Source organism: Haliotis rufescens, unplaced genomic scaffold (genome assembly GCF_023055435.1).
Source record: "Haliotis rufescens isolate VD_foot unplaced genomic scaffold, xgHalRufe1.0.p SCAF_1, whole genome shotgun sequence".
Classification (NCBI taxonomy): domain Eukaryota; kingdom Metazoa; phylum Mollusca; class Gastropoda; order Lepetellida; family Haliotidae; genus Haliotis; species Haliotis rufescens.
The window spans coordinates 74714204-74730442 of NW_025963779.1; the positions used below are offsets into that span (position 1 = coordinate 74714204).

The following is a 16239-nucleotide window of genomic DNA, read 5'->3' on the forward strand; positions in this document are numbered from 1 at the left end:
AAAAAATAAAAAAATAAAAACATGAATGAATAAATAAATAAATAAATAAATAAATAGCGCTAGTGTACAGTAAACTACTGCTCAAAGATGCTTTGAGTCTGAATAATGACGTGACAGACAAAGCGACCATGTCTCTACTCTTCATTGGCCTGCTCAAGAAGATGTGTTTTCAGTTAATTCTTAAAGGTTGCAAGTTCCTGTATTAGGCGAATGTGCAATGGTTGATTATTCCACAGATATCGGCCTATTGTCTGATCTGTCACCAACATGTTGGTCCTGGGTGATGTTATGGTGACCATGTTGTGATCACAAGATCTCAGTGACCGTTGGGGCTGGTGTCTGTGTATAAGGGGTACACAAATGCCAGAGCGTGGAGAGCCTCACTCACTCACTCACTCACTCACTCACCAACCCACCCACTAACTCACTCACTCTCACTCACTCACTCACTCACTCACTCACTCACTCACCTACCCACCCACCCAACCCACCCACTCACTCACCCACCCACCCACCCACCAACCCACCCACTCACTCACTCAGTGTGTTAATCACGGTGTTTGTGTGTGACAGGGTGTTAATCACTCGCTCATTAACTCACTCACTCACTCACAACAAAATATAACAAAACACGATTTGAAGTTCCACCAAATCTTAATGTTCGAATAATAACAGTACTGGTTGTTTGAAGCCACGAACACAATGTCCACTACAGTGTCCACCACAGCGGCTCCCACTGATGTCTACAGCGGACAGCTGTATAGTCCATGGGAAGGTATACAGCAATCTACGCTGGTCTTCGCTTGTGTATATTCGCGTGAAATATACAATGATCTACCGACACAGTGATGTACGTGATGTGACGTCCATTATAACACACATTATATCTTCCAGCACACACTGTATTCTACAGTCATGCAGGTATCGTCATGTTGGGAAAGTCTGTACTGAAGTCCAGAATGATGTTCCTCTATACACCAACTGCTGCATCCGAATATAGAGGGACGTTAGATCCGCTCGCAGAGAAAATTAGTGAATTCTGAATTAAGAAAAATCGATATGTGTTACAAGGGATTCAGTTGATAAATAAACAATGTTCGATTTCAAGCAAATATTAAGTTTAATAAATCATGGAGAAAGTACATGTATAATCAAACTGAACAGTTCAGGGAACACAAAGTCAAATTTACCTGTAACATTCAGTTTGCCGTCTCCATTTCGATCTACTAATCGCAGTATTTGTTCTGCATCCTCCACTGACAAGACTTCTCCCATGCTCGTCAGGACATGGAAGAGCTCCTGCGTTAGATAATGATGTAATGAGAACACACAGAGTAGAAAGTGAGACATTCCCTCAAAACACTCCACCCTTCAAATGTTTGACGGACATTTAGACGCTCGAAGCACTTGGGGACTTCTTATAGTTGTTTGACGTTTCATGGCTACTACTTGTCCTTCATTGGGAGAATAGAGTAAACCTACTGAATTAATTAAGATGACCATTTGCAAGGCATCTATCGGTTCAATCACATTGTGCCTACAATATATCACTTCCTGTATTTTAATCTCATCACGTTGAAAAGCATAAAACTAGATTTTGTCAAGTCACTGAATCATCTCATTATGGCAAATATTCAGCGAGCAGAGTATATTACATCCCAGACAGGGGACCAGCCAGTGTTCCATGGAGGTTACCGATACCGGCTCAACGTGTGACGTCGGGTTGCAACGCACTGAAAGTGTGTGTGCATTCAGAGTGCAAAGGTCGGTGCACCACTGTTTGAGATTTCAGTAAGTTTCTGTTGTGTGAGACGATCTCTACTTCCGTAGGAGACATTCGGTTTCCCTCGGAAGTGTTCGGGCAGCCGAGGCCGAGGTGCACGTGGCCGAGCGCTGCCGGAAAAGGGATCGTCTGCAACGAAGCTTCGAGAAAGGTAAAATCCCTAGTTCTGAGCTAACAGTCGCGGGCCGCATTTTAATATAACACTTCGCGGATCGTGCCGGGCGATCACACTATTAATTGGCGGAACCATCAGAGCAGTTAATCACCATATTGTTCGCGGAAGTAAAATCATTACATTTCTATGATTTGACTGTGGTTAACTGATTCAATGTAAAGTATTGTCAAAACTATTGTTATATTTTTCGTCTGTGTTATTATAAATTATAATATATCCGTGACTTTCATTATGTGTTATGGTTCTATTACGGTTTCCCATTGTGCCTACACTGTTTCGGGCGGTCGGGTAGCCTAGTGGTTAAAGCGTTCGCTCGTCACGCCGAAGACCCGGGTTCGATTCCCGACATGGGTACAATGTGTGAAGCCCATTTCTGGTGTCCCTCGCCGTGATATTGGTGGAATATTGCTAAAAGCGGCGTAAAACCATATTCAATCACTCACTCACTACACTGTTTCGTTGTCTCAGTATGGACAAGTTTATCTCATATCACAGGTGAACCGGGTAACAGTAATCTGCATCGCTTTCTGAGCATCAGACCGTATTACTTCATGATTTTACTGTTGGCACAATGGGACTGTAGGCACTCTGGGAAGACACCTATCTATCTCCCGAGTGCGTACTCTATTGTACTTTAATCTTTGGATAAACCGCCCGTGGATATCTTGATGGCCTTATAAAGTATTTTCTTATACGTCAACAGTGTGTGATTATGCGTATTTCCCTCTTACCGTTTTATCCAGCAGTTCATTTTTGTCCTTGTCAAACACCTGGAACGCCTGTTTGAGCTGCACCTCCACCTCTTGCTGCGATATGATGTCTTTCTCCACCAACCTGACGAACTCGTCGTAGCTGAGACTCCCCGAGGCTGGGTCACAAAATATTCCAATTACATGAAGCACCGAGTTGACACTTTACAGCACTTGAAGAGTTCACGTCATATTTGGCAGGGTGCATTTTAACATTGACAACTATTTTTCTTTTGTTTTACAACACACTTATTCGATAGTGAGTTTCGGCAGTCACTACAAACAGCAAATTGTAAAGCAATCTTCCAGCAATATCACGGCGGGGGACACCAGAAATGGGCTTCATACAATGTACCCATGTCGGGAATCGAACCCGGGTTTTCGGCGTGTTTTTCCGAGGTGTTCTTGTGGGCACTGGTCCTACTCGTCGAAGGTGCCGCAATTCGATGTACACCTATGATCTTGGGTTCGAATCCCGGTTCGCCCCGAATATGTTTCTAGGTGTGTCAGCACCATATCCGTGATCATGGGTTTTACTGAAGGGGCAAACGTCTGAGGCCTGCATCATTTCGGGCTTTCCTCCCACATTAACCTGACACGCCGTGATATAACCGGAATACTGTTCAAAGCAGCGTTAAACCCATCTCACTCACTCACTCACTCACTCATATGCCTCAAGTACAATTTGATACTTTCCAGACATCAAGCGGGATCCAGCGTATCACCTATGATGACAAACAACAATCACTTTCCCTCGCGATATATATATACCCACCGTCTGTATCTGCTTGCTCCATATAGAAGTCGATGTTTTTCTGTGTGGGGTTTTGACCGAGAGCGCGGAGGACTGATCCCAGCTCATCTTTGCTTATCACCTTGTCATCGTTCTTATCAAACAGGTGGAAGGCATCCTTAATCTCTGCAAACACACATATTTAAGTCAGTTGTTATCACGGTTATTTATCTCTAATTATTCCGACATGACTGGTCACATAAAGTTTAATACACGTAGACTTAGATATCTTCAACAAGCCGTGCAGGGCCCCGTTCCACAAAGCGATCTTAACGTTAATTCGTAGGGCTACTAAAAACGTGCCAGAAATTTAGAAGTGTTTGATGCAATTGTTGTCCCTGTCTTACTTTATGTACGAATCTGGACACAGTATCACAACATTGGTCGCAGAACCAACAATCACTTGGAAGGATGGCACAATAAAATCAAGAATCGTATCGCCAAGGCCCACCCAAACATTTAAATACTTTTAATATTTCATATTGCCATTCACAAGTTGTGCATTTCTGTGATATGATTTGACTGATCAGTTTATACCAAAAACTAATATGATAGATGAATAAAATAACATACAAAATGACCATGACACTGTTCTATATTTTATCCATTTTCAAGATTGCCTACACCTTGGTCAATAGACAAGTTCATTTATTATGGGTAAATTGGGTGCAAAGTTTTATACAACATCCTTACCATCAGACCATGTCATGTTGTTTTAAAGCGTAGGCACATTGGGATTGTAGGCACAATGGGATTGTAGGCACATTGGGATTGTAGGCACATTGGGAAGTTACCTCGTAAAGACCGCTTATGCACACTATGTGATACAAATGCTCTTGGCAGTCGGGTAGCCTAGTGGTTAAAGCGTTCGCTCGTCACGCCGAAGACCTGGGTTCGGTTCCTCACATGGGTACAATGTGTGTAGCCCATTTCTGGTGCCATCACCTTAATATTGCTTGGATATTGCTAAAAATGGCGTAAAACCATACTCGTGGTGACTCTTTCCACCACCTGTTCCGTTGTTAATCCCTATCCAGTAAACGAGTTTTTTTATGAATAAATATTATTACCATTGGCCAAACATCTTTAAATTTTACAAACTATTTATTGAACACCAAACGTATATCCTGAATACTCATTTAAGTTGAAGAGAGAGTCTTTGTTTGTGGGCTTGTCATCTTACTGTATCACATGTTATGTAGATAAGTATTAATAAATTGTATTGCTATGCTTATGTACCACCGCTGGCGGTCCTTAGAGTGAATAAAGGTGGTTATGAATTCACAATATCGTATTATAAACGATTCAATGAATGATGGTGGTCGTTGTGGCTAAGATCGCTTTCTGCATTGTGCCCAGTTGTTGGTTGGTTGGCTGGTTGGTTTGTTGTTTAACGCAGCACTCAGCAATATTCCAGCTATATGACGGCGGTCTGTAAATAATCGGGTCTGGACCAGACCATCCAGTGATTGATATCATGAGCATCGATCCACGCAATTGGGATCGATGATATGCATCAACCAAGTCAGCGAGCCTGACCACCCGATCCCGTTAGTCGCCTCTTAAGACAAGCATAGTCGCCTTTTACGGCAAGCATGGGTCCTGAAGAACTATTCTACCCCGGATCCTCACGGGTCCCCAGTTGTTGGTGTGAGTTGGACCTACCTTGTGCCTCGCCAGGAGTAAGTCCTTCAACATACGCCTGAAAATAAAATAAGTGATGTTATAAACAGATCAGCCGTATTATAAACGATATAAACATCAAGTCTCCTTCACCTTACCCACAGACAAAAGACGAGCTGCCCATACGGCGGTGTCCTAGCGTTCAAAAAGCCCACAATAGTCACACTTGCTTAAACACCCACAAAACTATCCCAACCTGCTTAATATTCTTCTGCACCCGCTACGAACCGAGGAAAGGCAACTTACGTCCATTAGCTTGGTGATGATGACGATTGTGTAGCGTTTTATTTGGTTTTCTGCTAGATATAGAGTCTGGCTGAGGGCCCTTGTATTAATACCGCCTTTGTTACATTAAATCAGTAATCGTATCATGCTGCAATCTGACGCTGTGGCATGTCATGCTTCACCAGAGCTGTAGCCAGGACTACCAGGCATGTCGTGACGGTCGACTCAGATATACTTGTTTGTTCATTCATAAGACATAAGGCAGTCGTCATATGGCGTAACACTCCAACTACTAAATGCCTCTCTACGAAGTATCTCAAATCACGCCATTGTTTGTTGGTGATCACATAATCTAATCTGCGCGCCAGTTTATCATTCTTTTCTTCTAAAGCATTCATGTCCGACAATGAGGAATTTATGAATCGTTGAATATAAACGCTCAGTTCCGAGGTTTAGAATAACGTGAGCACCTGAAGCCATTTGTAACACTCTTATAGGAACTACAACCGCTTATGTTGACTTAACACCTGTACGATCCGTTCTGTCCCATTTCATCGTATTAATAAAATCTCCTTTTTAAGATAATGTCATGTCATAAAACGATATCTTGTTCACTTACAAAATCAATGAATTTGTTATTGGGAAGAATAACGCTGACTTACCATCTCTCCTGGTCGCGAAGCCGAGTACACGTTTTGTACCTATACTTCGTTGTCGTGTATCCAAGTTTGTTTGGCGACGTACCAACCAGACCAGTCGACCTTTAACCCTTTTACTTCTGCACAATATCAGCCCAATCTGTCCCTTGGGATTACTGTAACCATCACATGACCAACCTGACACTCGTACCAATTAACCCGACTTCGTCTGTTAAGATCGGGTGGTCTAGTGGTAGAGCGTCCGTCCGGAGAGCGGAAGGTCCGGGGTTCGATCCCCGGCCGCGTCATACCAAAAGACGTTTAAAGATGGTACTTGTTGTTACCCTGTCTGGCGCTCGGCATTAAGGGGCTAAAACAAGGACTGGGCGGCCTGTGTCTGAGTGGGGTATTAAGCTGCTGCGGCATGGCATCTCAGTGCAATAATCTTGGACGCGACGTTAAGCCCCTTTTCACCTCACCTGTGAAGATCACGGCAATCTTTATGGTGGAATTGTTACTTGGCCGACTTCGGGGTTTCAAACATTAACCATAAACACTCTTACTTATATATTGCGACAATGTATATTCATCAGTATCCCGTTTGGAGGTGCATTATGACGGGTAGGTGGTCGTAATAGAAGGGTACTCTTTTGGAGTTATTGGTAACAGATATGGTTCAACATATTCATTTCTGTAAATTATATACATACTGGATTGGTAAACAAATCTTGCGACTTGTATAAATACCGCTCAAAAATGGAAATACAGTCAAGTTAGAAGTAACTTTTAGATACCAGTGGATATGATGGAGGTGAGTTTAAAATCTATCGCGAGTGATTGATTTAACATATTCTCGATCCATTGTCCAAGTCAAAATGTCGTGCTATTAATAATTTGAAAGATTCTTTGGAACCCGCATTGGTCAAATCTGGAGGTAAATTGTTCCATAAGTTAGTGGTAGTGGGAATAAATGCTTTTGCATAGTTTTCAGTTCTGCATTTAGTAACTTGTAAGTTGGAACTATCCCTCAGCGAGTAATTACTTAAAGTGGAAACGCGCACGGGGGAGCGACATCAGAAAGATAATTTCCATAACGTACAGAATTGAGATTATATCCCCGGGTAAAGAAAGTGTGAATTTAATCTTATGGTACTATAATTTGGACATATGAAGAAATGATGAGCAGATGCCTTGCATATCGAACCGCCGGAACAAGAAAGGTCTTCAGAGATGTGTCTATCGCACGTATGATTCAAGTCACTACATCCTCGTCTGAGTCGCGAGTGATGGATTTGACATATTCTCGATCCGCAGTCCAAGTCAAAATGCCGTGTTTGTAATAATTCATTTAAAAGATTCTATGGAACCTGCATCTGGCGATTAGTTGTTCCATAAGTAAAACATTCCAAAATAGGAAATAGTTTCGCCTTTTCCCGAGAGATTTATACTTTGTTTCTTCACTTATTCTTCAGGACTAGTGCCTGGAAAATCTGCGAATTGTCCTTAAAGCATCCAGGTAAAATATTTGACTCTGATCTATCGTAGAAATATCCCATATATTACTACAACAATCAAAAGTTGGTAAGATAAATGATTTGTACATAGTCTCTGCAATGTTTCGAGATAAACGATATTTGAAACTTTGAAAACAATGTATCACGGGGCACACTTTCTTTATAATTACAAGGTTTACAGTCAATGTATTTTAAGAAGAGTTCCGGTTCAAGAGCTGATTTAAAAGTTGAAAAGGCTTGGAGTTAAGATTTAAGAAAAATATTGCTGTGCCATTCTTGAAAGTCACATTCCAGAACTCTTTGTTTAAGTTGAGATGGAAACATTTTTGAATTTCCAACATCTTGTATTATCCCTACATATCCAAATCCGTATTTGAAAATAATGTTCTTGATGTAAGTAGCCCAAGATATTCGAACAAGTTCATCCAGTACATACAGCATTAGAAAGGTTTGTTTAGGTAATCGATTTGTTTTCATAGCAAGTAGTTTAGTCCAGTAGTTTATACATTTGATGATATAATGTACATACAGTTTATGTCTTCCACATTCACCTAGAACGGCGTCGTTACATGCGTTGTTTGGCAACTGATATATTCGTTTGAACACTTGCATTTAGTTTGTGTCCTTTCTACGTGTTCACAGCACTGTAGTCCCCATAATTCTGAAACGTAAGTTAAAATTGGTGGAATCATTGTATCAAACATTATTTTCGATGCTATATATCCAGGTACACCTCCAGAAAGTTGAGAGATTTTATATATCAGAAGACATGCCTTTTCTGCTTGTTGTGCTAGGCTAGTTGTTGCTCTTGTCCAGATTAGTTTGGGCGTGAAGAATAAACCAGGTTCTTGTAAGAAGAGACTGTTTCTAATTGATTTCCCCTGTAATGCCATTTTTCGTAGTGCCGTAGTGGTCCTCCATTTCTGAAAACTATGATTTTGTTTTTATTTTTCGACATTTAAAGCCATACGCCATCTCATACAAACATCACTGAGGCAGTTAAACTTCTCTTGTGGTCTCCCTTCACTGTTAGCTGAATTTGCGACGCCATCCGCGTATAGCAACGAACAAACATTTGGCTCTTCTTCTGAAATGAAAATTCCTCTGCAATTTGCTTGATTCATTTCGGTGACAATTTCATTGATAAATAGTGTGAATAATGTTGGGCTTATTATGCATCCTTGACGTGTTCCAACACAACAGTTGGAATACTCCGTAAGACAATTTTCAGTCCTTACACATGATTTAAGTTTAGAGTACATATCACGAAAATTCCCATGAATTCCATACTTCAGAAGACAATGCCATAGGAAGGAGTGATTTACGCAATCAAAAACTTTGCTAAAATCGATTAAAAACTGTAATATCTTCCTCCTTTCGATTAAACAAAATATTTCCTCACTATTCAATATAACGTAAACATACTATATCTTGTTGAACGAACGGATTTTAAGAGATGATGTTATTTTTGTGTGACCATATTAAAAGTCTTTCATTTAAGATTTTGATGGATATTTTGCCTATTGCCGGAAGTAAAGAGATTCTTCTGTGGTTGTTAAGCTTGATCTTGTGAAGCGGACATATAATCGCTCTGCACAATGTTTCGGGGTACACACCCGACCTCATTATCTCGTTGGGCAGTGTTACACATATTAGAACAATAATATCGAGGGATTTTATAAATAGTTCTGCTGGAAAGCCATCAAATCCGGGAGCTTTATTTTGCTGTTGTTTCCGAATTGCTTGTGTCACCTCTTGTTCTGTGATAGGTAAATTTAGTTGATCGGGTTGTCCAACATTATATTCCGGACATGGCGCGGTGTCGTGTGGTAGCAGCTCGTGATGTACAGTAGCTGCCATAAGAGAGGTGGACAGAGACGAGGTTAAAAGTTGTTTGAAGTTGTTAAACCATTCCTTAGAAATAAATATTGCTTGTAACGTTAAAGTGTCTATTTTCCCGATTTCCTTTCACAATTCATCACTATCACTTGTAATGGCATCAGACTAAGCTTTTGTTGAATCTTGGAAGTCACTTTACTTATGATTACATTAAGATTTGAAATATCCTCTATGTCGTTGATAACGTGTAAGGTTGTTTCTAAATGTGTCAAGTGCTGAGTACTTCTCACTCTTTGCAATCTCAAACCGCCTCTGTGGTCGAGAGGAAGAGCGTCCGCCCGGAGAGCGGACGGTCTGGGGTTCGATTCCCGGCCGCGTCATACCAAACGACGTTAAAAGAAGGTACTTGTTGTATTCGCGTATACTACTGGCATATGGACACGACGGATTGCTCAATATCAACATATATCTGACCTTAAGCAAAGATTTAAGTTTCATCTTGTAACATTGAGATGAAATTTGCTGCATGAATATTATCCCTGACGTACTTATGATAATCAAATTTCATCAACACTTGTATCATTCACAGTGTTTCAAATGTATGTCAAGTTCACACACGAGAGGGAAATGATCTGAAGTATCAATTTCTGATACACTAAAGTGTTTCATGTGTTAAAATAATGATGAACTGGCAATGAAATAATCCACAACACTGACACCTCCATTTGCTACAAACGTATACCCCCCATCTTCATCCGATAGGTACCTGCCATCTAACATGTGGATTGAGTATGTTTTGCAGATGTGAAGCAATCGCCTTCCAAAATTGCTGACTTCCTTGTCTTTATGTGTGCGCGGAGAAGAAAAGCCATCACTGCCATAGCAATCAGGGTACTCAACTGGGAGATAATGTGCACTGTCATCAGTATTAAAGTCATCTTCCTCTCCAGCTCTACTGTTACAATCCACAGCTGGTATCACCAGAGCATCATGTTTACAGCTGATATCACACAGAGTATCATCTAGCAGATCGAGGCTGTCCTTGTCCTGGTCATGGCAATACACGGATTTCTGTGCGGAAATGTACACAAATCCTAGAATCATATCTCCTTCTAGGCTGGAAAAGACTTTATGAAGCATGAAACACACTGCATCCTTATAACGAGGTATTATTCTCTTAACACCACTTCTCACAGATCTATGAACAAACACACCCACCCCTCCATGTTAAGCCTTGTCTCTACATACAGAAAAAAACACATTATGAGTAGTGTGAAAGTCTGAGTAGTCAGTGAGAAAACAACCATGTTTCATATAGTCCAATGAAAGTGAATGATGATAATTTTCAGAAAAGTGTCTTTTTGTAGATTGACAGTTCCAGGGGAAAATCTGTAAGTGTTGTATCAGGTGTGATATAGTAGGATGTGCAGCTCTTCTGTCCTGTTGTGACTGGCCCTGGCCACATCCTTATCGAAGCTGTGATACTTTCCAAGTGTTCATGTTCACTTCATATGTAGTGTTATTTACCACAAGCTTGTCAAACCAGATGGACGCTTCCTTCCCATCCCCTCTGGCCTTTATCATATGTGGGATAAGCTTTCTTCTCTTTTCGCTAACAGGGAAACTCAAACCGTCACTTATTTTTTTATTGTGGCTTCCTTCAGTTTGCTTCTGGCTAATCTGAGGATATCAGGTTTAGTTTTATTTCGAGTCATCTTTGCAACAATTGGGCGGGTTTCCCTTCTTCATTTCGTTTTCCCACTCACGGTGCTCTCTCTGTCCAAACTTTCTCATCATCATCAGCGCCTGGTATACCAAGCTTATCGTCGAGCACCTCTCTCACCACATTCTCACAGTCGCCCCACGTCTCTCTATCCCCACCCTGCTTCTCGGGGATACCATAAATCACTAGTTTTTCTGCGAGATCTATTTTCTGTGTCCTCAGTTTTACTTGTCAGATCGTTTGTTTTCCTAGTCAATTTTGAGAGTTTTTACTTCGTGCTGCAAGTCTTTATTATATCCGCGAGCTCACTTTCAGTTGGCTTCTGTGGGCCGGGGTTTATTTCCACATCCCCACACCTTTATTGCTTTCGATCCCCTCAATGATTTCATTAATACATACTTAAACAACAGTGGTCCTAACACTGATCCCTGAGGCACACCTACATTTACCAGGTTTAGGTCGGATCGGAGTCCTTGAGTTACTACCCTCCGTTTCCGGTTTTGTAGATGATTGCTAAACCATTTCACTAGATTTCCCTTTATACAGTTTCAGTTATTGTTATTTCCACATATTCTATATGTTTGCGCCAAGTCAGGTGTTAATCAAGGATCACACCAAGAAATATTGCGAATTTTTAAAATTTGATTGGGTTTGCCTTTTATGGAGACACGGGGTATCATAGCATTCTTCCCCCTGCGTTTGAATAGTACTCCAACAGTCTTTTCACTTGAAAGGATAAACCCCTATTTATTGCACCATTGATCTATTCCGTCCAGGGCTGACTGGAGTTTTTTTCGGATTTGTGAAATATCTATGTGCTTTACCCATTACCCGACACATGATTTCGCCAAGGGTTATTTACGTGTGCGCGGACCTCGGAGAGGGCAATAGCCTGGTGAGGTAACCTAAGTGTGTTTTCTAACACAGGGAAAACCCGTAAAGCAAGCTAACTACTGAAGCAATACGGAAGATGTATGCACTACAATAAAGCGCTGAACATAAGCTATCCAACGGTACCACTAAAGATTTACAACCAGATATGTACAATTATCGATGTGGCAAAAATGAAAATAAATACTGGAGAAATATGTTCCAGTACTAGATAATCGCGCTACTGCGTGAAAATCAAAAGTTACAAAAACATTTTCAATACATGAATAAGTTTGCATACATATACGAGATCACATATATCAAATACATACATGATAAAAGTATAGATTAAACCGCAGGAGAATAAGATTTACGGGTCACAAATTCTCTAACAATGGACGTAATGTCACCAGACCGCTGGACTTTGCCGAATGGTGACGGAAGCCAGACAATTAAGAGAAAGGGAAGCGGTGCCGTCACTAGTCCGTGACTAAATTGGTTTTATGGCCCGGTGATAAATTGGAACCTGGATCAATGACAATGATGTGTGCCTATTTTGAAATATCAATTACCAGCTGTTGATTATCTATATGATATATAAAATATTCATCTAAAACCACTTTTGCATTTCTTTATTTGCAGAGTATATATAAATCATATATAAGTATATAAAACATATTCCATGGGCCTTATCACTTTTATCACTTTCAGATGACAGAGGAACTCTAACATGCCATGTGGAAACGTCTTCGGATAGAACTGAGGTGTTCCACGTTTGCTGTCGATGAAGCCTGGGAGGATTAGTGGACGACATAAAGACAAACGGTCAACAAGGGGATGCTCGAGTTTCACTATGCAGTTTCCAGCAACACCGAGAGATTCAGCTTCAGGTGTACTTATATCTATCACCCAATACATTGTCGCATTTGTCATCACAACTCATTCAATACTACGCTCGTTCACTGATTGTGTACCTGATATGTCTTTAATAATCACTGAGCTATATTTGTGAATACTTGAGAGGAGACACGTTCTGGGGGAGTAGAGACGAGCCGTCGAAGTTCTATTAGGATCAGTGGTGTCCTTGAAGAAACTGAAGAAATCACCAAGGATGTTGTGATTTAAGTTTGGTTTTAAAGTTTGGTGAAATGACGTTTAACGTCTCGTTCAAGACTATTGCAATTAAATTGCATACACCAGCCCTTGATAATTCCAACCATGAAGATCCGGGTTAGAATATTATAAAATTAAGCATTTATATAGCGCTACTTATCCAGATATACTGCCTGCACAAGATGTATGCAGTTTTGAAGAGGATGGTCTTGAGTTTTGATCTGAAGGTGTTGACATCTTTAAATCCCCTGGTCAACATCAGTGGGCAGTGCATTCCATAGAGTTGCGCCTGCTTTTCGGAAGGTTCTGTCGCCATATGTTGTTCTGCTGGTTGGTGGAACAGCGAGCTGTAGTTAATTTGCAGATCTCAGAGTTCGTCCAGGTGGGTAAAGGGCAGTGAGTTCCTGGAGGTATACTGGGGATTACCATTGATCGATTTGTAGACAAACATGATCAGCTTGAACACGATACTGAGTCTCGTAGGTAGCCAGTGCAGCTGGAATAGGTCTTCAGCAAACCATGCTTGTCATAGGAGGCGACTATGGTTGTCGTAAGAGGCGACTAACGGGCTCGGGTAGGCTCACTGACTTGGTTGATGCATGCCAATTTTGTGGATCGATGCTCATTATATCAATCTCTGGATTGGATTATCTGGTCCAGATTCAATCATTTTCAGACCGCCGTCATATAGCTTGAATACTTCTGAGTGCGGCGTTAAACAAAACACACACACGCAAGCACGCACGCACGCACGCACGCACACACACACACACACACACATACACACTTGATAATTCCAGCAAGCAACGATTATTGGTGAACTAAATGTCAATTTGTGTCTGAAAGAAGATTGAGCTTCTGTGATGGAAAGCCCACTCAAATATTAAAAGTACCAGAACCCTATTAAACCCTGTTATATTAAGAGATCTTGTTGTCGACAATGGAGTTGTTCACTTTGATAACGTACTGAGTGAGTGAGTAGGGTTTAACGCCGCTTTAACAGTATTCCAGTCATAATCACGGGGTGTCAGCTTAATGTGGGAGGAAAGGCCGAACGGATGCAGGTCTCAGAAGTTTACCACTTTCGTGAAACCCACGAGCACGGGTATGGTGCTGACGAACCTAGAACCATTATCGGGGGAACCGGGATTCGAACTCACAATCATAGGTTTCTGGCGTGCCCAAGGGACGCAACTCAGAGCGAATCGCGGCGCCTTGGACGACTGGGCCACACGTGCCCAATTTGATAACATAAGCGATCACAAATATACAGATAAACCTATTGATTATTTCGCTCTTGTTTCTTGTGTAAATGATGAAATGTGCCTCACCCTAGGTTGATGAAACTTTGAAAAAGACAGTACATACTATCAGTGGAGTGTTTTTTCATTGTTTAATTTGTCATTGCAAAAATGTTTTTATCCATCTTAATGGAAATTATCTCATGCTTTGCCGTGATGAAACTTTAATGTCAAATTATAAATCAACAATCCTTATCCCTTGTACAGGTAATCTGTTTGAAAGGGTTGTTTTAAACACATGTCGAACTGGCATATATGAAGAGGATATTTCATTATATATTCATGTCCTAGAGAAAACCCACGGCCTGCATGTAAAGGAAAAACGACTGCAAGGTCAGTGTTATGGAGGCTAAACTGACCTATCATTGCTCTCCATTGACTGCGCCGTTTGAAGTCCTGGAATGCGTGACATGTGGAAATTTCATGGGCATTCCTTGTATAAAAGTTATTTCTTACAGCTCGTCCACAACCATTTGTGCGTAATCATATAAATCGTGTGGAGTTGAGGTCCTGTTGTGTGTTGTGTGTGAAATGTTAGATATATTAATTTAGCTTAAGCTGCAAAACCAGATATATTTTTTCAATAGTATAAGCCTGAGTTTGTTGTGAGAAAAAACACATTGCAACAATGTATTCTTTGTGGCAGGCAAGTTGTTTTTTTAAAGGTCTCAAGCATAAGTTTTAATTTTCGAACGATTTCCAGGATCCAATCGTTTTTCAACCGATCAGATTGTAGCACTATTACAGTATTATATCAAATATAAACTCGTGTAAAACTGTATATGCACTGGAATTTATCTTGCAAATTCTCTACTTTACACATTTGTGGTCTTCAAATGCCCCCCAAACAGCCACAAAGTTCCAGATTTTCGGATAAATGGAGCATTTTATATGCTAATGTTTAAAATTTTCTTCGTCCTAAAAGCAGAATTCTTTTACGATTTCGATATTCCGACTATGTCACAAGCATATGCTGTTTCTAAAATCGTTTTCCGATAGTGATGATACCAGGTGTTTGCTTAAAGGTGGGCCAATTGAAACCAAGACACCGATCATCTTTACGTCTTTATATTTGAAATAATTATGTAAAAATAAAACGTCAATGCCAGAGAATAATCACTATCTGTTATCTGCAGAAACAAATGTCATCGGCAAAGACAAACGCAAAGGCAAAATAGTCGTAGACATGATCTGAACATCAGTTGTTTGCAAAAACGGGTAAGACTGTCAAGAACCTTTTCATCCATAGCTTACGGTATTGATTGCAAACGAGTAAGATGTTATAAAATGAACAACAGACAAGCGATGAAAAAACGGTTCTCTAAAGGTAGTGTGCACAGAAGCATGCAATCTATATCACTAATATATTAAGACACAATAGCAAAACTTTGCTTTGGTAACCACATTTAACTAAATAGTGACAGTGTCGTCGAAAAACAAGGAGTTTCCCGACATACTTAGACATTATCCGGAGCTCTCCCAGTTTTCCACCAGTATGTCATGGAGTCGCTGACGAGAGCGGTGGTGTTCCTGTGGCGGGTGGTTCCGTTGGTGGGGATGTTGGGGCACCCAGTCATTGGCAGTATGGAGTTTGCAAAGATGAAGGTTAGCAATTACCTCCAGTGCTACAGACTTTGTGTGGTAACCGGTGGGTGCCACTCCCCAGAGTATGACGCCAAGAGCCGCGGATGCAGCCTGTACGTGGCGCCTGGAAACAACAGCACCAAAATTCCTGACAATCTACCCCAGGGATACACAGCAGAAAAGGTGATGAGATCAAGTTTCTTACCCGCTTTTGTGATGAATTTATATTTTGAAGGTAATTAATGGCAA

The 16239-nt window shown here is 40.9% G+C and overlaps 2 protein-coding genes across 3 annotated transcripts in view; one reads left to right on the plus strand and one right to left on the minus strand.

The window, feature by feature from the left end:
• Positions 1–635: 635 nt before the first annotated feature.
• Positions 636–6196, minus strand: LOC124146799 (neo-calmodulin-like). 2 transcript variants are annotated; one of them, XM_046517256.2, is made up of 6 exons: positions 6071–6196; positions 5166–5202; positions 3483–3626; positions 2690–2826; positions 1191–1299; positions 636–1039 (listed from the first exon to the last, which is right to left on the minus strand). In XM_046517256.2, the coding sequence occupies exons 1-6, from the start codon at positions 6071–6073 to the stop codon at positions 1008–1010; spliced, it is 462 nt and encodes a 153-aa protein (XP_046373212.1). In that variant the 5' UTR covers positions 6074–6196; the 3' UTR covers positions 636–1007. The 2 variants fall into 2 exon arrangements, with proteins under 2 accessions (XP_046373212.1, XP_046373211.1); XM_046517255.2 differs by lacking the exon at positions 6071–6196 and adding an exon at positions 5430–5551.
• A 9633-nt stretch (positions 6197–15829) lies between these two features.
• Positions 15830–16239, plus strand: part of LOC124146800 (P-selectin-like) — a 29730-nt gene continuing 29320 nt past the window's right edge. The window contains exon 1 of the mRNA XM_046517257.2: positions 15830–16173. Coding sequence (XP_046373213.2) covers positions 15907–16173 — 267 coding nt within the window. The 5' untranslated portion in view covers positions 15830–15906. The remainder of the gene's footprint in view (positions 16174–16239) is intronic.